A 22,293-nucleotide genomic window follows, 5' to 3' on the forward strand; every position below is an offset into this window, starting at 1 on the left:
TAGTCCAACGCTTGTGGCCCATTTCATTCATGGAGAGGCTGCTCTGAAAGGCTTTTTGTTTTTACTTGCGCAGCCGCAGCCCGGCAGCGTTTGGCACATATACAAAGAGAAAGAGAGGACAAAACAAAGAAAAACGAGAGTGCAAGGTTTCTGTGGTGACAACAGTGGCGATTGGTGACAGAAACATGCAGTTTCTCCATGAAGGAGAGGCTTTTCTGAGCTGTGTTGGACCCTCCCTTGCCCCCATCCTGAAACAGGTGGTGAAATCTTCCCTGCTCCTGTCCCCTTAAAGAGGAGACACTAAGAGACTCACAGTCCCCACCTCCCACATGATAGATAACAAGGAGACAAGCTCCAAATGTGGGGGCCACCACACTTTGACAGGGTCCTGTGCAGGGGGACACTCCCACCCCAGCTCTTTGAGGCTAGGTAGGGTAAAAAAGGGTGGCACCCATCCCCAGGCATGGGCCTGAAGCGAAAGATACGAAAACTGCAGGACCCTGTCCCCCCAACCCCGGGTCCAGCAGAGCTCTTCAGGCCCAACTCTTTGTCAATAATAAATTAATACAAATAACTGCAACAAGAATATGTACATGGATGTTCCCCCCAGTCCCAGTCCCCTGACTACCCTGACCCTCACTCCAAAATGAGGAACAGGGGGAAGGGGAAGTAGAAGGGGGGTATCGAAAAGGCTCATTGCCTGGATACCAGCCGAATGCCCCATACTTGCTCCAGCTCCACCTCACACATGCTCACACACTCACACTTGCACACTTCAACAGTTAGACAGCCCAGCCCAGGTGGCCCAGATGCCCACCCCTCCCTCCTCCCTTCCCTCCTTGAGTTGCCCATTCAAACAGTATGCCAGGCACTGGTATGGGCAAGGGGCCCGGGGCCCAGAGGACCCCATTTCCCTGAGCTGGCTGCCCCAGCCAGACTAGAGTGAACTGAGTCAAATCCTACCACTTGTGCCCTGAAAAAGTCCTTGCGGGGGTCAGTTCAGGCAAAGACAATGCTCCAGGACAAGGAGTGGGTCCATCGTGTGGCAAGACAACAGCACAGGAACACCCCGTTGGCCCCTCCATCTATGAGTCACTCCAACAGTGGTGGGTGGGGAATGTTGACAGTTCCTTGTCATTTTCATGCAGGCGATTGGCTCTTTCCTTTTCACCCTTCACTGCATTCCGCAGTCCTGGCTCGGGTGGGTTAGCAACCAGGTCTCTCTTCAGCCCTTTGCCCCAAGCACCTGCTCATGTACGCTTTCCTTGCCCCTTGTTGCAGGGCAGCTTAGCTGGAGCCAGAGTTGCACTGGGGAGAATTCCGCATATCCTTGCAGTGTGAGAGAAACTGGGCTACAACTGCATGTCCAGGCCAGGTCTACGAATGCCAGCAAAGAGTATCTGCAAGTCCTCACGGGAACACAGGCGCTAGGCTAAGCCCACACAGCCTGACCTGCATGACCGTGCGAGGGCAGCGTCCTTGTGACCTGGCGGGAGGTGCTGCACTATACCCGCATTGCAGGGCCAGAGCCCGTTGTCAGGGGCACGGTGGAGCCACAGTCATAGTCAATGTCAATGGCGGCATGAGCGTTGGCCAGGAGGCTGTTGAGAGAGGATCCCGTCTGCCGCTCCCGGAAGCTCTGTATGTAGCTCTACAAGGAGGAGGAAAGCAGAAGATGAGGGTGCTGCCTCCATCCCCCATCTGTGATTGAAACTTCCCTGTGTGGAAGGACTTGCCTGTGACTTGCTCCTGAGTGCTTTGGGCAGGTCCAGCCTCTTCCCACCTCAATTCCTGGGACAAGGCCCTTCCTAATGGCTGCCATATCACCCTCTCCTTGCAAGTAACCAAGAATCAGCTGTTCTTCCACACAGTGCCTTGAGATGTAATAGGATTTATTTTCTCCCACATCTACTGGAAAGGGCTCATAGTGCTTCCTGGGGTAGGGGTAGGAGGAGCTTCTGGTCCTGCTGGAAATGACTGGTAGGGAGGCTGAGGTTTGCCTCTCTGCTGTGATCAGGAAAACTAAGGGCTGCAGTGAGGTGTGAACAGTAAAAGTGTGAACTGCAGATGTGCATTATTAGACAGATAATCTGCATATGTCCAGAAGCCACAGACAGCCATTCAATATTCTATGGTGCCTGTCCATAAAAGTTTAAGAACGCGTGTCTGCCATTCACACATTCCATATTGGCCATACTGGGGCACTGTCAGAGCCCTGTTACCTTGCAATTTTGAACAGATCACAATACCTTAGTTTTCTATGAAGCTCAACACCCTAGTACAGGGAGGGTGCCACAACAGAGCACAGCTTGTCCCAGGCTATTTGTACTTGGGAAGACTTTGGGAATGAATTGATGAGAGACTTACTGGATGTATGCATTGGCTGGTATAGTTAAGCATGTTCACTTTCATTTAAAGATCACCCTGTTCTTCTGCTATGTCATGAGAAAATCACTGCCTTTCCCCCACATCAATTAGCAAAGCTCCCCAAGGACCACCAGACAACACTATTTGTACAAGGCAGAGAATCCTCCAGAACTTCCAGAGACACATGAAGAAAATGTTAAGAGACACAGAGCTCTGCTTTTGGTTCCTAACTGAAACTGCCAAATGTAGAGCAAAAAGCAGAACTTGGACAAAGTTTCTCTACCCATCTTCCCTCTATATATGTTATGCCATGGTGTTCTTGTCTCGCACTGGGCTTCCTGCATATAGAGGCATCAATGGGGGGTGGGAGTGGCCAACAGTGCTGGGAGTCCCACCGAACTGTTTCCCTGCTCCTCTCTCTATGGGAATTCCATACAGATAGTCCGTATGAATGGAGTGTGGGAAGCAAAGGGTGCAGAAGCCAGAGACACTTCTGTCCTATACAGATAGGTTTCTGAATGTGGGAAGCATGACTGACAGGGCTGGCTCTTAAGGCGGAAGTGTGTCACTGATGATCCAAAAGCAAAGGAAACAGCAGGAATAGAACTGGGAGCAAGTTGACTCCCATCAGTCTTTACCTCTAGGGAGCTGGATTCTTTGCAGTGTAATACATACAGTCCCACCACCCTAGCCCTGTGCAGGAGGGCACTGGCATTGACTCACTGGGGAGAGAACATCCCCATCAAATCGGCGCACAGGATTAGGCTTGCGGCGGTAGGCAGGCTCCGGTGGGTGGGCCTTGTGTTGCACGTGGGGATGGGGGTGTGGCCGCCTCTTCTTCTTCTTCTCCTTGCGCTCTTCTCGTTGCTTGATCCGCATCAGCTGAACACGGCGCTGCTGCCGACTGATAATCACTGGGGGGGGGGGCAGGAGAGAAAAGAGAAGGGGGTGTGGTCAGAAGGGGTGGTCCAAGGTACCAAGCAGATGCCACTACTGGAATGCTTTGCTGTGGGATGAAGTGAAAGCCAAAAGCAGAGTTGGGATACCACCTCCCATAACCAGGTAAATTCATAATTGGCAGAGCCTACATGAAGTATTAGGTGTGGTGACTGGGGAATGCACCTGTAGCCTCAAGGTGCAAAGTTCCAAACCATTTTTATTCCAGGAAGCTGCCACTGAGATAAATGAGGTTCCAGTACATAGCAGCATTTGCTACCTAAGGGAGCTAGCCTCCTTCACTACAGCAGGAATCTCAAGGTGGCTGAGCATGATTCATGCTTTTCATACAAGGCATCACCTGCTAACAGGCTTGTTGCAACTACTGTTTGGATGCAATATGTAGTAGTTTAGCCCTCAGAGAAAAGGTGTACCCTCTGGAATGTACCCTCTGTAACTCAGAATAAGGGTTCAAAGCATTAATTGGTTAATTTCTGCTAAATTCTTGACAACAGATAAAAAAATAATCCTCAATTTAATTGTTAGGGGGTGTCGTCTCCCCTCTCCCTCAGCCAAATTTGTGGAAAAAGGAACTTCAAGATGGCTCCCAGTTTATAACCACAGCTGGGACACAGCCTGTCTTCCTGGCTGAAATCACTAACGTTTTCCTTCTGGCAATAAGAACCACAGGCAAGTGAAGATGACAGTTCAAATTTTACGCCAATGTCCACCCCCCTTCCTACCCACCCTGCTGCACCGCACTCACCTTCCGTGTGGGAATATCCCTCTGCCGTGACTTTCCACTGCACCAGGACGCCCAACAATGCCAAGACTGGCCAAGTGCCCAAGATGACCCAGCTGTACCAGCAGATGGGCCGGGCGGGAGCTACCTTGACGCGCTCGTAGACGTACTGCAGCAGCAGGAAGAGCTCAACAAAGTAGTCGGCAGTGGCGGTCATGACGGCACTGCCAAAGACAGCGGTGGAGAGCGTGGTGAAGAGGCGCTGCCACTGCAAGGTGAGCACCGCACACAGCATGCCCACGCCGAGCAGCAAACCGATGGGGATCCAGACAGTAGGCGGGTGGTAGAACTGCTCCATCACCACCAGCGCAGCCACCGCCAGCAGCAGCCCCAGCAGCAGCCCGACCATGAAGAGCCCAACGCTGCGCACAAGCATGGTCACCAGCCCGCAGAGTACCCCGATGCCCAGCCCGATGCCCACGGAGGCCTCGACGCTCAGCTGGGTGTCCAGCACCCGCTCTTTGTAGCACAACATGAAGATGATCACGGAGCCAAACATCAGTCCTGTCAGGAACATCACCGCCTTGAAGCATCGGTACCCTGAGGAAAGGAAGAAATGGATGCTAGCGGCTGTTGCTGCAGTCAGGAACACAGGACCATCTGTTTGGTTGAGCAGGGCAGGCTATCCACATTCCTTTGAGTCACCTGCACTGAAAGTCCTGGCCTCTGACTTAGGAGGCTCATGCAGAATACCTACACAATGTCCCACACTTACACACAGAGAAAGATATTCTGTGCTTACATCACAAAGGCTGGGGAGTCCTAATATCCAGGGCTTCAAAGAGCATGCTGCCTTTACATGAGCATTCACCACACTCCCAAGTGATCTGTGTAATGCATAAGTGGATGCACAGCAGTGCCTCAGGGAAAGCCAGTGCTAGCTTTTTCTCCTGGGACGCTGATGCGGTCAGCAAAGGAGCCCCCTTATGCAGTCTGGAAAACTAATGCTAGTTCCTGTAAGTCACATGGACTGGCAAGGACCCATAGAGGCTAAAGCACCCACTTGGGTGTCTTCTGTAGAATCAAAAGCATTAACACAGCTCTCTGCTGTTGGAACAGCTTGGAATTACATTAGGCTTATTTATTTTTTTCCATATCAAACTGTTAGCATATTGCATATCAAAATTAAAATGATTAAAATACAAATCAACCCCCTCCCTTGTTTAGTGCATTAGGTGTTGAATGGGGAGGGCTAATAGAGCAAGCTAGCAGGAGGCTACAAAAACTGGGAACCTGCCTTTTCCATCTCCCTAGCAGCCTCATCCTAAACATGCATATTCAAAAATGCCCCCATAGTTTTGAGTGCAAGCTCAAGCATGAGTCCCACTTCACGCCTGTTGCAGACATACTGTGACACAGGGAGGGTTGGCTTTGAGTGGAATGGGCTCCCTGGGCCTCATAAGGGCACTGGGTTCATTGATCTCCTTTGCCCCCATGCCTCAGCTCAAACTGTCCTCCGGGCACCTAGGACAGCAAACAGACCCACCCAAACCCTTTCTCACCAAAGAAGCAGTAGATGATCCCAAAGAGGCAGCACATGGCACAGACCACCGAGGGTACCACTTGGTAGCGCCGCTCAATCTCCTCCTCACAGCTGTATGTCCGATCTTGGTTTGGCACATGCGGCAGCAGCGGGAAACGCAGGGTCTGTACCGTTGACGTCATGGCTCTTCAGGGTCTCCTGGGGCAATGTCAGGCTCCCCACTCCCTCCCCGTCACCTGCGGGGGATGCTGTCTCATGGCATTGCTTCCATCTGTGGAGAGATTGAGGGCGGATGGGACAAAAAAGGTGAGACCTGAAGGCATAATGTATTCCGCACTCTGCAGGGCTGTTCCACTCATTAAGAAACAACTCCCACTTTTCTGGAGGCTGCAATGAGGGTTTTAAAAAAAGTGACGAGATTAGAGATGGGAACACCCACTCACTCCCTGGGCCCCAAGCCAAGTCCAACTAGTCATTCCTGGCAGGCAAAAAGATGGTTTGAGTGTTGGCAATCTATTATGCAAGGGGCAGAGCAGGCCAAGCATCCTAGCTGGGCCTCTAGGATTCCCGTTGATCTTTCTCCACCTCTGTCCCAGGAGTACCAATCTCACTGAGTCACCCCAGCCTCAGCCTGCCAGGGAGCTTAGCAGCATATTCCATGTCGGAATGGAATCAGAGCAATGCTGGGAGGAAGAGGAGGGCGCTGAGCAAGGGATGGGACAACAACAACTTTCCAAAATGGAAAAGCGGGGCGGTGGGGAGCGGGGGGGGGGGAATGTGGCTATAAAGAGAATCGCCACCGTATGGTCTCCACGGCAACCGAGCAAAGAACAGATGATACTTTTAGCAACGCACATGCTCCCCCACTTCCAACACTCACCCCCACCCCACCTTCTTCCTCAAAGAACCTGTGGGGTAGGAGAATGAGTCACCAAAGAGGGAGATGTAGCAGTTCGGGAAAGCATCTGCCAGAGATCTGAGTTTCATTAACCCTGTGTGCAGGATGGCTGGCTGGCTGGCTGAGAACAGCTCTGAAGACAAAGGAGGACTGGTTAGTCGGCTGAAGCATCTTCCTTCTTCTTTACCTCTGATGTTCAGCCTTGGAAAGCAGCTGCAAGTGCGGATTAGAGAGTCCCTGAGTGCTGTTGTAAGCTAGAGCACTGTCCGCACCCCAACCCCTCCCCATTTCCTCATTTCTGGTGGATTGCAGGCTGGAAGGCACAACAGAGAAAAGCCTTTTGTGTTAGTTCTCCCTTGCTCACACATGCTCAGATCCGTCCAGCACGAACCAAGCCCTCCCCACTCCAGCAGCCCCCAAGTAAGAAAGGACAGGACACTCTAATGATGCAACTGGGGTTGGAGGTGGGGTGTTTCTGAACCCACTTCCAGACAGGTGAGGTTTTTGGAAATATTGTAGCTAATGTTTAGGGAAGTTTTAAATATTTAATGCTGTATTGTTTTTAACACTCGATTGGGAGCTGCCCAGAGTGGCTGGGGAAACTCAGCCAGATGGGTGGGGTATAAATAAATTATATTATTATTATTATTATTATTATTATTACTACTACTACTAATGTCCCCTTTCACACCCTAGCACAGAAGAGCTGTGTTTGCAGGGTAGGGGCTCAGTGGCATGGGGATGGGTGAGGAGACTTTAAGAAAGCGTGGCTGGAGACATGTAGCCCACAAGCAGGTCAGGAGCCTGGGAAATCTCATCCCAACGTGCGCGCGTCCCCCTCCCCGCCGCCTCTGTCTGTCTGCATGTCTGTCTGTCTGCCATTCCCCCCTCCCCGCTGACGCCAGCACCAATGGCCGCTAGTACTGAAAGCATGCTGCCTACGGATTGGTGCACTCTCTGTTGCTAAGGAAAACAAGTCATTTTCCCATTGGATGCTGAGAAATTACCAAACGCCGGCCTTCTCCTCGGCTATATCTTTTTCGCTTTGTTTCAGCAACTCGGCTTTTTCCTCACGAAGCCCCGCCTGCTCTTGGAATGTGGCTTTACTTCTCTCTCACGCCCCCCCTTGATTCTCTTCAGTTTTTATCCCACCTGCAACCCCCCCTCCCCCCTCAAAAAAAAGCCGTGTGCCAAAGGCCCTTGTTCCAAATATGTGTCCGCCCTGCTGGCTCCCCAGACACTTGATAGCCCTCAAACATCCCCTGAAACCCCCACATTACAATTGGCAGAGATAAAAAGGGGCTATCATGCACACACTATTAGTGCAACCACAGACACAACTTGTGTCACAGAAGGACAGAACAGCTCATTCTAGTGCCACTTGCTTCCCACTCCCAAGTGGCTCCTGGCTTGGCAGGAGCTGGTGACCCTTGTGACATGGAAAGGCCTGCCATCAAGTTTGGGAGCTACAGATCTAGAAAAAGCACTGCCTGAGGAGGACTGTGCTAACCCAGTTCTTATTCTTAGGAGAACAACAACAACAATATATAGAATATTTGATGTCAGCAAGTAAATCTTCTAGGTATGTGGGTTACACCAAGAACGGCTGACACTAAGAACTTTGGACTTTCCCCCTCCACAGCTCAACACACAAAGACAAAGCAACTTCAATTTCTGCTGTCACCTCAAGTCAAAGCTGCCCACTGTATGGAGAACATAGTTCGTCATTTGCCAATGGAAGCTTTACTGTGGTAGGCATGTAACCATTTGACAAGCTGGTCATCCATAACGTCCTGCCATAGGCTTTAAAAGGTTATTAGACAGATCCATGGAGGGTATCAGTGGCTTCTGGCTTCGTGTTGTGTCTCCAGTGTCGGAGACAATATGCCTTTGAATCCCAGTCACTGGGAATCGCAAGTGGGGAAGGTACTATTGCAACCAGCTCCTGTTTGTGGACTTTCCATGGGCATCTGATCAGCCACTGTGAGAACAGGATGCTAGACCAGATGGGCCACTGACCTGATCCAGCAGGACTCTTCTTATGTTCTTATGCTATCAGTGAATACAATTCCCCCCACATCCATTCCCTGTCAGAAATCTAGGGAAGCAATGGGAATAATGGACCCTCCTCACCACCTGGTAGAAGATCACAGATGACTGGCAAGGTAAATTGTTACACAGCCATATGTATTCCCCCTGTATCATCACTATCTGGTTGATCATCGCCTCATGATCTGCACATCAGTGAATCATGTCACACAGTATTCAGACAAGCTGGATCAAGAGATGCAAAGTAAGTACAGTACTGTATATCATTCACAGGGAAGTGATAATCAAAACTATCAGAAAGTTGCTTTCCCACTTGTCTCTGCAGAAAACAGAGGGCTGCCTGACAGCAGTAAAATGGGCAAAATTAAGGCAGGCTCTTAACAAATGCAGAGTTAATAGCCACACATTGGGATTTAAATTAGAGGTGTGCTGGGCTCAATCCCAACATCTTCAGAATACCAGGTGCCATGTAGGATTTCCCATCAAGTAACATCAGTGGGAAACTGACTGATCTGGAGGGGGGTTGATATACACCCACCTGCCATACAATCAGGAATGGTCCATGATAAAACATTGTAACTGAGCCAGGTAATCCAGGCATCCTGGATGGAGTAATACCCACAACTGTGGCCAATGTAGTTTCTCCTACAAGCTTCTGTAGTCTATGTCATTAAAAACAGCTTCTAAATATAATTGAAAATGTAAGACCATAAGACATATGGCGGATTAAACCAAAGCTCCATCTACAGTATCCCAGCATCCTGTGGCCAGCCAATGCCTCTTAGAAGCCCCAAAGCAGAACTGGAGGGCAACAGCCCTTTCCTGTAGTTTATTCCTAGCATTTAAGAATGTAAGAGCAGCCCTGCTGGATCAGACCTTAGGCCCATCAAGTACAGCATCCAGATGCCCCAGGGAAGCCTGCAAGCAGTACCTGAGTACAACAGTGCCCTCTCTATTTGTGCTCCCTGGTGACATATTCAGAGGCATACTGCCTCCAACAGCGGAGGAAGATCATAGCCATTATGGCTATACCCCACTGATAGCCTTATCCTCCATGAATTTGTCTAATCTTTTAAAGAGTGTTCAGAGGTATGCTGCCACTGAACATGTAAGCTGGTTTGGGGAAAGTGGGAGCAAAATGCTTAGTCTGTGTACATAGTTTATGCCAGGATCTCTTGTTGAACACTTTGCTCCTGGGTTGGAATTCTGGTCCACTCTAATGAGTGTTTACTTAGAAATCCCATTTAATTCAAGTAAGTGCACATGGAATGGCAACTTTAAAATCAATAAAGTATTTGCCACCATGTGGGTCTCAGAGCAAAAAATTGCTACTAAATGCAAAGTAGAATCATAGAATTATTGAGCTGGAAAGGGATTCCTGAGAATCATCTAGTCCAATTCTAACTAACTTTTTGTTGGTATAGCAATATGCAAGATGTTGAACTAGTCATATCTGTATAACACGTAAGCTTGCATAAATGAAGCTTGGTGAACCTCAAAATCCTCCACATTTCTACCATAACAAGATTCAATCAAAATAAATCACTCACCTAGTTTATATCTCTGAAAATCACACAGATCCATGGAGCTGACACAAACAAACTGTCATGCTCTTGTTCCCAAACTGCAACATTTGGCATCATGCCAGCAACTATCTGCCAAAATCATTCCAAACCTAAGTGTGGAAAATCCAGCCCTTAACAGTTTATCTCTAGGCAAGCTCCAATTTGTTTTTCTCTGTGGCACAGTCTTTCCAGCTCTCTCCCCCCCACTCCGCACCAAATCCCTGCCAGTTATTCTAATCTCCCTCTTTCCACGTGGTCCTGTTGCCTAGGGAGGAAGAAAGGCCAATGCAGTTCACAGCTAGCTAATGCCTGCTATGGGCCCAGAAGTAGCTCTGATACAGACACAGATACCTGTTCTGTAAGGAGGGGCTCTCAATCTGTAAACCCTGTTAAGAAGTGTGTATCTGAACAAACAAGGTTCTGCCCAGGCTGACACCAGCCTGTGACCTTTCCTCTCCTATGTGTGAGCAGGGAAACTCAAACCTTGATACTTTTTAGTGTTTAATATACGGTATTTGAGTGTTGCTCCCCACCTCCAAGGCAGCTAGAGGAGAATCATGACCCTGCTATGGGTTCCAGGCCAATTGCAGTCCAGGAATTCGATGAATCCTCTTCCACAATGATTGAGGGCAAGAGTGCCCACTTTCCCACAGGCTCTCTTCACGTGTGCCTACACAACCCTTTCGCCCTCAACTAGAGCAAGGAGACTGACCTTTTCATACAAATGTAATCTTGATTATTTCATAGGGAAGAGGAATAGGGAGGTAGAGGAACTTTCTTTATACCACTTCCTGGAAACCTGATTGGAGTATGTCTGGGATAGTCCTGGAAACCAGGCCACTCCACAAAGGAGCTGTGCCCAATACTGCAATCCTAGGTTCTCTCAGCAAGGGAGATGATAAGAAAAGGTTGTGACAATGTAGATTCTGCATGTGAAGTTTTAGGAAAGAAAGACAGGTCTAGACCAACAGAAGACACCATGAGGAAGGCATGAGAGCATGTTGTGGATTCTTACTTAGTAGGAGTGGGGTAAGGATAGTTGTGGAAGGACTAGGAAGACACTGCCTCACCTTTTGCTGCAGGATGCAGAAACATGAATAACCAAGCTGTTCCTATTTTAGGGGAAAGTGCCAGGGCACAATGTTATGCCAGGAACTTTTCTTCTGCGCTAGGGTTAGGCACACCTACTCCGATAGGATCTGTGTGCAATATGGAAGGGAATCCTTGGCACCTTATCCTCTTCCTGCCACTGGGATTACTGTGACAGCTTGCTGAAAAGCTCCTAATGAGAGAATCCTATTAACCTGGGAGTAACCCAGGGGAGTGGCAGTACTTTGAGGAGAATCTGCAGGACAGGGCCCTGTCCTTCAGGTACTCCTAGTTGCATTAGTTGTGCTCTAAGGAAACACTGTGCAGAGTTTTCACAGAGGTGGCAAGAAGGTATTTATATTATGTTCTAATAAACACACACTACCCAGAGCCTGTGGGCTGCACCTAAGAATTTTTGACTCCAGAGAAGGATTAGCTCAGGATCTTCCTTTCTATGCTCCGCTCAGTGGCCGACTGGAGGGCCCTAGCATAGGATAGCTGTTTTGTCCCTGTAGCTAGTGTGTCTGAAGGATATCAAGCATGGGGCAGGTTCAAAGGAGAAATGCACTTTACTGGGGCATAGCCAGGTTGCAAGAACCTGATGCTTTCCTGTTCCATGCAAATCTCACATGGCCATACCATAGCCTCTCTTCACATTGCCTGGCTCCATGCAGTGCCAGCCCTCTACTGCAATCTGGTTGACAGACTCTATCCCATGCCATAGCAAGACATGCTGACCTTTTCTATTCCCAAGCACAAAGCTTGCCCATCCAACCTTGGACTTGCAGGTGTTTCTGGAAAGGGTTCCTTATTTTGTTTTGCAAGTATTGAGTATGATGAAAACCCATTTCCTATGTTGACTGCTATCAATTCAAATGGAAAGCAGAACTGGAAAATGTGATGCTGCAGTGATAGCTCTAAATTAGCCACACTCATACCCCTCTCTAGGAAGCACAACTTTTCTGAAGTAGTTCTTGTGTTGGCATTATGGTGGCTGGTGTAGATTAGCTCTACCAGCCTGCATTCCATCTCCCCCCTCTGCCTGCCTGACACACACCTGGCTTTGTTCATCCATTTACAACTCAGCCTGCTCCATCTACTTATCAGCTTGTTCCTGCCACTAGTGCAAGCTGGACCAGGTTTCATTCTTGTTTGGGACTGGCAGATCCCATAAGGGAAGCTGTAGAGTTGCTAGGATACAGACCTGCAAAGACTTCTGGGGAGCCCGCCAGACTCCCTTTGTTTGGAAAGAGGGGGTCCCCAGGGAATCCTGGGCTGGTGGACCCAGAGATGCCTACAGATAGCTATCTTGACTTAGGATACAATGGTTCTCTTTTTGAAGCGGGAGGATTGTTTTCATCCAGCCAGTCGAGGATTTTGCTTTTGTTTCTTTTAAACTCAGCCTTTGTTGACATAGGTTTATGCTAATTAATAACTAGAAATAGAAGGCTGGGCTTTTATTGTTCTCCCTGCGGGGAATCACATCTAAGCAACACAAGCCAGAAGAAGTAGGGGCTTCAGACAGACACACTTTTTGGAACTACCCTTCCAGCGGGGTGAGGGAAGGCTGATAATCCCTGAGCCCGGCAAAGTGTGATGTGTGGCTCACCGCAGCCCTGGACGGGCGAAGCCTGTTGGGTATGTGTGGGGGACAGTCTGGAATAGCACCCGTCCGCTCCCCGCTTCATGCGCATCTCTCCCCTGGCTCGGCGGCCTTCAGGGCTGCTTTAGCATGGCTGCGCGGGTGACGGGCGTCCACGTGAACTCAACCCCGCTGCCTCTCCAACTTCTTCCCACTGCCTGCTGCCCCCGGGCAGGAGAGACAGCGAGGCACGGCCATCCATGGCTTTCCTCTCGCTGGCATTTACCCAGCGCTGCCGAGGCGCCCAGCTCGCTCTTTGTGCGCTTCCCAGTCATTCAGCGCCGCCTTTTTTTCTTTCCTTCTCCAACAATCCCGTTCATTTAATGCTCCGCGATCGAGCCTTCCTTCCCATTTCCCAGCCCAGCGGCGACGACCGTCTTTCTCTCCCTCTTTCCTTCCGTCTCCCTTCCTCCTCCAGCAAGGGGCGCTGCAAAGGAGCAGCAGACCCAGCCAGCAACCCTCTCCTCTTCCCCGCGGCGGTTCCCCCCTACCTGCTCGGCCCGGCCTCGAACCCGGCCCGCCAGAGCCCGCCCGGCTCGGCCCGGTGCTGAGGGACAGCTCCGCGTGACGTCAGCGCCCAGATCCTCTCCCTCGGCCGCCCCCCCCCCCGCTCCTCCGCCGCTCCTCGCGCGCGCGGCGGCCGAGAAAGGCTGCCTGGAGCGGATGCAGCCAGGCGCGCGCCACGGACACAACAAATAGGCTGCTGCTGCCGCCGCTGCCGCTGCTTCTTCCTTCCGTTCCCCTTCCAGCTCCTCCCTCGCCGTCCGCCCCCAACCCTCCTCATCCCCCGCGCCGCTTAGGGCCTGGAGCGCGCGGCGGTGGTAGCGGGGGCTCCGCACAGGCGAGCGTGTGTCACACAGGCACGCACACCCGCAGAGCCTCCTCCGCGGGATCCTATCCACTCAAGTAACACTTGTTAGGCATTCATCCCGCCCCCCCCCCCGCTTCCAGTGCGTTGCGTCGGCGGGCCCTTGGCGCTTCCCTATTGTCATGGCACTGCATCAATCGCCGCCTAGGTGGATCTCTCTACCCCTCCCCCGCTCCCCGCCTCGCGCTCCGATTTTGGTTTCCTCCCCGCCCCCGCGCCCCGCACTACCTGCGATCCTTACTATGTTGTGCACCACCACTGTGCAAGCCCGCTTGCCGGACAGCCTACGCTGGCTCCTTCGCCATATGGCACCTTGTGAGACTGTCCACTTCTGCCCCGCCCCCAACTGCATTGCTCCAGCGGCTTCGTCGGTCTACCTCTGGCTGGATTGCAACTATTGTTTGCATCGCTCCCCGCTCCAGTGCAGTGAATTTCCCAGCCCTGCTGTAATGTAAAAACAAAAAAACACTCCATTTAGAAAGAAGAATTGTTTTGTTTTAGTTTTTTTTGTCTAGGAAAAGCTTTCTACTAGCAGAGACACACCATGTAAACAATGCTTTATGTGCTGAGACACCCCAGTCTCGGGTGAATGCAGCCCCACCACCTTGGAGTCTCTGCCTTGACTTGCCTGAGGACTGATGTTCTCCTAAGGCCATGCCCCCTCATCAGCCCTGCTCGGTGCCCCCCTCCAACATTATTGGTTTGAATGGGTAGTTGAACTCTGTCTGATAATGCCTCTTTGTGTGTGGTTCTACACTCGCCTGGTTGTTTGGAAGAGGAAAAGATGGGGGTCGGGGTGTGTAGAAACATCTCACATTTGCTTTTTTGGAATGTGCCCTGCTGGATAAAGGTAAGAATCACTTCCATTGCTCCATCCACTTTTGTCTGTGGGCCGGCATTCTGTCTGTTCTGTCTGTTATTTGTTAAATTTGTATCCTGGAATTCGTCCCAAAGGAGCCCAGGGCAGCAAACACTTCAGTAATAACAATACAACTGAATACATTTTAAAACGGTTAAAAACACATAGAAAACAATAAAACGCAATGAAACATTTGAAGCGAATTTAAGAACAGCTATAACCAATTGATGTGTCTGGATAGCTCTGCTGAAACAAAAGTTTTCAGCAGGTGTCCAAAGGAACAGTGATGGCACTTCCTTAATGTTCATAGGCAGGGAGTTCCATAGTATAGGTTGCTGCTGCAAATATCTATTACAATATATATATATATATATATATATATATATATATATATATATATATATATATATATATATGCATGCTATTGGACTACAACTCCCATCATCCTGACCACTAGTCTTGTAACTAGGAATGATGGGAGTTGTAGTCCAACAACATCTGGGGACCCGTGGCTTGAACTGTTAATGTGGCCTGACCATATGCACAGAAATCTCTAGCTCTCATTGCCATGTGGTCCAGGAACTGCAGCTGCCCCGTGTCCACATTGGGCTGGATTTTTATATGCTGCCCCTCACATGTAGGACAGTAGCCAAATCAGTTGCGTTTGGATTACAGGAAGGATATGAGCTTGGCAGGGAAGCCAGATATCCCTGAACCCCAGAGGTCAGTCATTCCACTGGCTTAGGCACGTCATCAAAACTGCTCAAGGCTGAATCCCACTTACCATCTGCTGAGCTCCCTGTGTCATGTGGGATGTGTGGGAATGATGATGAGGCACTGCTGCTCCTACTGCCATCTCCTCCCTTCCCACTCTCAGCCTTTAGCAGCTAAGACAGTTTAGATCCTCCTCTGCTGTGCTAGGTGATTAGCTCTGGCCTGTAGCCTAGAGAAACCTTTATTTAAAGGTCTTAGTAATATAGTCAAGCAGAAATGCATATGTATGCATATCCACCTCCAAAGGTTATGTGGTTGTATAAGACTTGGTGATGTCACCCATGTATTGTCAGCACATCAGACCATTTTTAATTTTTTTTTTAATTGTCTGGGCATCAGAACCCTAATCCCAGTCTCTCTGGCCGGTAAAGCAGTCTTCTTAGCCTGTCACCAGCTTAACACTTATCTGGATGGGGATAAGCAGCTGATGCACCAAACCTTTCTTAGCCATATTCCTGCTGCCTTAAAGCACAAGGCCTACTGAGTTTCAGCTCAGACCAGCCTACCTCTTTGAAGTATATGGCACAAATCCAAGTGCAGTAAGCACCAAGTGTACATATATCAAAGGAATTTGTTTTTTTTTGGGGGGGGAGGATCAAGGGTAAATGGGCTGAGAGAAAGCCAATTAATAGCAAAGGAATAAATGCAGAATGCCATCATTGCCCACCAAAGTATACATCGTGACAACCACCCTGAAAATAAGCCCATAAAAGTTACTAGGCTGCAAAGGCTGGTCTGCTTACTTGCTAGTGAAGGTTGGCTGATGAAGGACAATGAGCTTGGTCCCTTCTCCAGCAACCTGCTGCATTTGTATGCTGCTCACAAAGATTGGGGGGGGGGCGCGCTTCTATCCCCATGCAGCAGCCCACTTGATTTCTCTGCTGGCATTAGAGAAGGGATGGGGTACCCCTTCTCCACCAGCCCAAATCTTTGCCTGCTTTCAGTTACTTGTTGCCTATGCCTACCACACAACAGCTCAAATGTAAGGCTGAGTGTGAGTTCTAAAGCAAAACGCCAGGCTTTTCACATTAAATCAGTTTTGTGAGTCTGAGAAAAATAATAAGACTGAATGAATATCAGACTCATAATTGTTTTTGGATTCTAATGAAACTTTAATATAATGTGCTTGAAGGTGTGTGTGTGTGTGTGTGTGTGTGTGTGTAAAAGAGAGGGTTTTTGGGGGGGGCTGTTTATTGGGTATAGATAGCCTTTGTGTGTCAGTGTGTGATAGTGCAATCCTATGCAAGTTTACAAGTTTACTCAGAAGTCCCACTACATCTAATGGAACTTACTCCCTAGTAAGTGTGTTTAAGATTGCAGTCTGATTCATTAAAGATCTGGTATATGAAATGCTAGTAGCTTGAGGCTAATGCCAAATCAAGGGGTGGCACTGTAAAGATGATGTTGGAGGGGAATAAAAATATGGTTTTTTATGTAGTCTGGCCAGCTGGAAATAACAGGGCTCCTGTACCTTATGTGGAAAAGGGAATTTCAGCAGGTGTTGCTTGTCATGCAATGTATACTTGATAGCATATTTTATTCTGTGTGGCTGTTAAAGTTGCAGTAGCCCTGTGCCCTTTTCCATCTGGCAGTTCTAGTTTTGTGTTTCTTTGTTGTCCAACACATATTTAAAGGGCATGGTTTTCCCCCAAAGAATCCTGGGAACTGTAGTTTGTAAAGGATGCTGGGAATTGTAACTTTGCGAGGGAAACTACAGCTCCCTGGCTTCTTTGGGGGGTGCCATGCGATTTAAATGTCAGTTGGATATGCTCTAAATTAGAGCTTTCCGAAATGTGTGTCATGGCACGTTAGTGTGTTGGCTGCAGTGGTGGTGCGAATGCTTCCCGCACTCATCCCGGGGCAGGAAAGGGCTTGCTAGTAAAACTGAATTACTGCGTCGCGAAATGATGCGTGTCTAAAAAGTGTGTCACCAACATGAAATGCTTGGAAAGCTCTGCTCTAAGTGGATGGTGTGGATCTGCCTAAAGTTGTGCAATTTTGCAACCCTTCTGAAAAATGATGTGGAAGGTACAGTGGTGCCCCGGTTTACATACACTTCAGGTTACAGACTCCACTAACCCAGAAATAGTACCTTGGGTTAAGAACTTTGCTTCAGGATGAGAACAGAAATTGTGCTCCGGTGGCACAGCAGCAGCAGGAGGCCCCATTAGCTAAAGTGGTGCTTCAGGTTAAGAACAATTTCAGGTTAAGAACGAATTAAGTACTTAACCCGAGGTACCACTGTACTTGGATCACAGGTTCTAATACTAGGGTTTTATATGAAAAATGTAAAAGTAATACTGTAGATATATATTGTGTGTGTGCATGTTACATGGTTTTAGCTGATCTATGAGGCTCTGTAATGAAAAGCCAAATTACTTTTAAGTAGGGTTTAGACATAAATGCAAGAATAAATCAAATTCAAAATTGGAGCTGAGAAGAGTGCCCTAGATGTCACAACACTGAATATATTCATTAATGACTAGATAAAATAAATAAAGGGACTTTGCAGCTAACTTTCAGGTGATACAACAGGAACAACTGTAAATGAGGTGAAGAATTAGTTTTTAATCAAAAGTAATTAATGGATTAATGCATAAATAATTTTGAGCATTGTAATGACCATGATAACAATTTTACAAAGCCAAAAATAAGGCACTGTGCACTGGTAAGAAAAACACTAAAATGGGAATGCTAGATAGCTGGATCCTATCTACCTTGGCTCAACAAAATCATTTTACCCACAGGCCATATTATTTTCTTCTGCAGCTGAGTTCATTTTCAAAACAAGCTGCAAGTGAGTCAAATTAAGTGCATCAGATTTAGGCTAATGAAATTAGTTTCCTGACGAGTACAAGCTGTGGGATTGCCTTCCTTGGAAGTTGTTTCTTAAATGACGGGCCCTTTCAGGCATCATTTTTATTAAGCATTCATCATTATTTATGCTCGTGATCTTCGGTGGCGATTATACACAATCGTGCTTTCATAACAATTTGTGCCTGCAAAATGTTTTGGGCATCATGTAGTTTCCTGCTAAAATCCTGTAACTTTTCGTGCCACAAATGATGCCTCCTGTCACTATTTTGTGGGTGGGATACAAGTGTATGCTTGAACTTTAGATTTGCTGGTCCATTGAAGGGCTCCATCATGGGCTTAGCCAGGATTTATTTTAGGGGGACAGGCTTTATGTTGGTGGGGGGCAGAACTCAGTTATCTACCATGCAATTGGTCAGTTAAGTATTTTTTTATTTATTTACTTGATTTAGGGGGGCAGCTGCCCCTACCCATGGGCTCCATTGCCCTAGTGCAACAAATCCACTTTAAAAAAGAATTAGACCTTTTGCAGTTTGGAAGGTGACATGGAAATGCACTGAAAAGAGGGTAATGGTTAACAAGAAGGGGTATAAAAACTCTACAAGCAAATCAGGATAAATGCTAAATAAACAGGTTGTCTGGAGGAGCCCACAGTATGTGAAATGGCTTCCCCAACACTTATGAGGTCTGATCTATACATACAGCAGAATATGGTAGTAAAGACCTGTTGTGATACGATGTAAGCAAAGCCAGCCCTAAGATTAGGCAAACTAAGGTGAACAGCTGGGGCTGGGCAGGGGGCAACAATGGCAGCTCCCTGGCTGTTCCTCTCAGGTCTCCCATCTATTTCCCTCTGTTGGATGACAGATGCTTCAGTACTACCCCTCCTGTCCTCTCTAAACTGACTTAGGTACAGCAGAGGACCTCATCCCTAGTTGTTGAAGTAAGATTCTGCTGCCAGGCTTGCATGTTTCCATGTGGGCAGTGGGCACCATTTTGCCTTTCACCTATTGGGATGACCCTGAAATGAAAATATATTAGATTGCATTTGAATCCTGCCCCATATACAAATAAACTCCCATCTGTAGAATGTAACTAGTAGGCTAGTAGGCCTGATCAATTCATCTGTCTCCTGAGAAATCTCTATGTGGGACAAGAAGCTACAGTTAGAACTGGATATGGAACAACTGATTGGTTCAAAATTGGGAAAGGAGTACAACAAGGCTGTATATTGTCTCCCTGCTTATTTAACTTATATGCAGAATTCATCATGCGAAAGGCTGGATTGGATGAATCCCAAGCCAGAATTCAGATTGCTGGAAGAAATATCAACAACCTCAGATATGGAGATGACACAACCTTGATGGCAGAAAGTGAGGAGGAATTAAAGAACCTTTTAATGAGGGCGAAAGATGAGAGCGCAAAATATGGTCTGAAGCTCCATCAGCTCCTGGCAAATAGAAGGGGAAGAAATGGAGGCAGTGAGATATTTTACTTTCTTGGGTTCCATGATCACTGCAGATGGTGACAGCAGTCACAAAATTAAAAGATGCCTGCTTCTTGGGAGAAAAGCAATGACAAACCTACACAGCATCTTAAAAAACAGAGCCATCACCTTGCCAACAAAGGTCCGTATAGTTAAAGCTATGGTTTTCCCAGTGGTGATGTATGGACGTGAGAGCTGGACCATAAAGAAGGCTGATCGCTGAAGATTTGATGCTTTTGAATTATGGTGCTGGAGGAGACTCTTGAGAGTCCCATGGACTGCAAGAAGATCAAACCTATCCATTCTTAAGGAAATCAGCCCTGTGTGCTCACTGGAAGGACAGATCCTGAAGCTGAGGCTCCAATACTTTGGCCATCTCATGAGATGAGAAGACGCCCTGGAAAAGCCCCTGATGTTGGGAAAGATGGAGGGCACAAGGAGAAGGGCACGACAGAGGACGAGATTGTTGGACAGTGTTCTCGAAGCCACAAACATGAGTTGACCAAACTGCAGGAGGCAGTGGAAGACAGGAGTGCCTGGCGTGCTCTGGTCCATGGGGTCACGAAGAGTTGGACACAACTAAACAACAACAGTAGGCTGCAACCCCTGTAACTAACATAAAAGGTGCCTCCCTACTCCAGTAGTTTTCTGCTTGCATGGGGCCTGATTTTGTGTGCTATGCTGTGCTATTTTGCACCTTCAAAAATGGATAATGTATTGTGGAAAAAATAAAAAACACAAAACTTGAAACTGTTAAATTTATTTTAAATTGCAATAATGATACAACAACTTTTCACCATTTTTTCTCAAATACCAGAAGAAAATGTTTTGGCACACAAATAATTTTGAACAATCTTGTGAAGAGTGGTGTTAAATTTTAAGTCTCTTAAAAGTTTCAGTCTCAGGCACATCAAAATCTCACTCCTTTGCAAATTTTGCCACCAAATCCTTCTGGTCAAGTCAAGTGATGCTTGGGCATGCTCAGTTGATACGGTTGCCAAGCCAACAGGTCTCTTTTGCAAACACTCTTGAGCGTATGCAATTTTTGTAAGTTTGAGCTCCGAGAAATGGCGTTCAAAGCACAAAATAAAAGCAAAACATTGTTAGAAATTCCCAAGGTATAACAAAAAGTAAACTACATAAAACTGCACCCCTCCGAGGTCTGGGAGCCCCGCGAGGCCTCCACCTCTAGCAGAATGAGAACGGGTTGCGCTCCAGTTCCCTCCCTGCAGCATCATCACAAGCAGCAGCAGCAGCAGCAGCAGCGGAAGTTTGCCTGGCTCACGCGGGACAGCTGGGCCCGCGGACCCCCCGCCCGCTCTCGCCGCACCTTCTTTCAATCAACGGTCCAGAAAACCTAAGGCGGGCTTTGACGAGCGCGCATCTTCGGGCGGGCATTGGCTGGGGGTGCGGCCGGCCCAGTGACGTCGAGCGGAGGGGGCGGGGATTGCGCGGGGGTGACACGTCGGACGGCGCCGGCGGCGGATCTCCTGCGAGACAACCCAGGAGCGGCGCCTCCCCTGCCCACCGCCCCTCGCGCCTTCCGCCCTTCTGCTCCCTCGCGGGTCGGGATGGGGCGGCTCTAGACCAATAAGGCTCCGGATCCCGCAAGTCTTCCAGAATTGGGCCGGCCCGCCCCGCCCCCTCCGTTGCTTGGCAGCGGCGGCCCCTCCCCCTTCCCAGGACCCGAAGCCGGGACCCGGTTCGCTCCCCCCCCCTTTGCTCCGGCGCCTCGTCGGAGAGGCCCTTCCTGGCAGGAGCCACCGACCCCCATGACCCCTGGGCCTGCCGGAGAGGCCCCCTGGTGACCTTCGTGGGCAAGAGCCCCCGGGCTCCTTGGCCTCAGGACTCCCCACAGCTTCCCCCCTTCCCCTCAGGAGGTTTAAAGGCACGCCCTGAGCCCCTTCCCCTGTTTGGCCACCGAGGCGCTTCTCCCGGTGTCCCCTTCAACTCGAGACAGCTCCCCCCCCTTGCCACGCTGCCCTGCTTGTGCCCAGGTGCCCCAGCCTCTCCCCAGCGCACTGGCGCCATGCGCTTCTCCCTTGTGCTGTCCCTCCTGCGCCCTGTGGGGCCTGTGGTGGTCGGGGTGTCCCTGGGCTTCACCCTCAGCCTGCTCAGCGTCACCTGGGTGGAGGAGCCCTGCGGCCCCAGCCAGGGCAGCCTGCGAGATGGGGGCATGGAGCAGCAGCAGCACCAAGGCGGGCAGGGCAACGCCGCCCGCAAGCCCAACTCCGTCCCTGTGGGGATGGGCACGGAGCCTGAGCAGAGCTGGGAGCCCCGCGTCCTGCCCTACAAGCCTCCCAACCCGGGCAAGGCTGCCAAGAAAACTATCAGGTATGGGGGGGGAGGAAATGGGGTGGCTTGGGGGAGCAAAGGGTGTGTATCGAAAAGGGAACAGGAAAATGGGCTTTGGCTCAAATGTAATCGCAAGGTAATCTGGCCACTGTTTGGGTTCCCGTGGACTTTAGAGGCTCACAGGTAGGTGTGATTTGCGGCCTCTTTGTTATACTGCAGGGGTCGTGTGATGGGAATATGCCAGGGGTCGTGTGATGGGAATATGTGACCTGTTAGTGGTTCTATGTAGCTGCTGGCCTGTGGACATAAATATTTGTATGTAAGCAATCTTTTCATAATGCTGAATGAAACCAGTATAACATTCGA

General features: G+C 49.2%; 2 protein-coding genes across 7 annotated transcripts in view; one reads left to right on the forward strand and one right to left on the reverse strand.

The window, feature by feature from the left end:
* Nucleotides 1-44: 44 nt before the first annotated feature.
* Nucleotides 45-14,052, reverse strand: TMEM198 (transmembrane protein 198). 6 transcript variants are annotated; one of them, XM_081884281.1, is made up of 5 exons: nucleotides 13,941-14,052; nucleotides 5,608-5,859; nucleotides 4,070-4,645; nucleotides 3,091-3,281; nucleotides 45-1,651 (listed from the first exon to the last, which is right to left on the reverse strand). In XM_081884281.1, exons 2-5 carry the CDS (start codon nucleotides 5,768-5,770, stop codon nucleotides 1,505-1,507), a joined length of 1,077 nt encoding a protein of 358 aa, XP_081740407.1. In that variant the 5' UTR covers nucleotides 5,771-5,859; nucleotides 13,941-14,052; the 3' UTR covers nucleotides 45-1,504. The 6 variants fall into 6 exon arrangements, with proteins under 6 accessions (XP_081740407.1, XP_081740406.1, XP_081740405.1 ...); XM_081884280.1 differs by having other exon boundaries at nucleotides 13,928-14,049; XM_081884279.1 differs by lacking the exon at nucleotides 13,941-14,052 and adding an exon at nucleotides 13,323-13,836.
* A 6,435-nt stretch (nucleotides 14,053-20,487) lies between these two features.
* Nucleotides 20,488-22,293, forward strand: part of CHPF (chondroitin polymerizing factor) — a 29,086-nt gene continuing 27,280 nt past the window's right edge. The window contains exon 1 of the mRNA XM_081884012.1: nucleotides 20,488-21,966. Within this exon, the coding sequence (XP_081740138.1) occupies nucleotides 21,662-21,966 (305 nt within the window). The 5' untranslated portion in view covers nucleotides 20,488-21,661. The remainder of the gene's footprint in view (nucleotides 21,967-22,293) is intronic.

This window comes from Podarcis melisellensis (genome assembly GCF_964234715.1).
Source record: "Podarcis melisellensis genome assembly, chromosome: 1".
NCBI lineage: Eukaryota > Metazoa > Chordata > Lepidosauria > Squamata > Lacertidae > Podarcis > Podarcis melisellensis.

Excerpts from the sequence above, each read along its gene's own strand:
- TMEM198 (XM_081884281.1), bottom strand. The coding sequence starts at position 5,770 with ATGACGTCAACGGTACAGACCCTGCGTTTCCCGCTGCTGCCGCATGTG. Across the intron at positions 4,646-5,607 it reads GATCATCTACTGCTTCTTTG|GGTACCGATGCTTCAAGGCG; the intron begins GTGAGAAAGGGT and ends TCCTTTCCTCAG. Across the intron at positions 1,652-3,090 it reads ATGGGGATGTTCTCTCCCCA|AGCTACATACAGAGCTTCCG; the intron begins GTGAGTCAATGC and ends TCCTCCTTGTAG.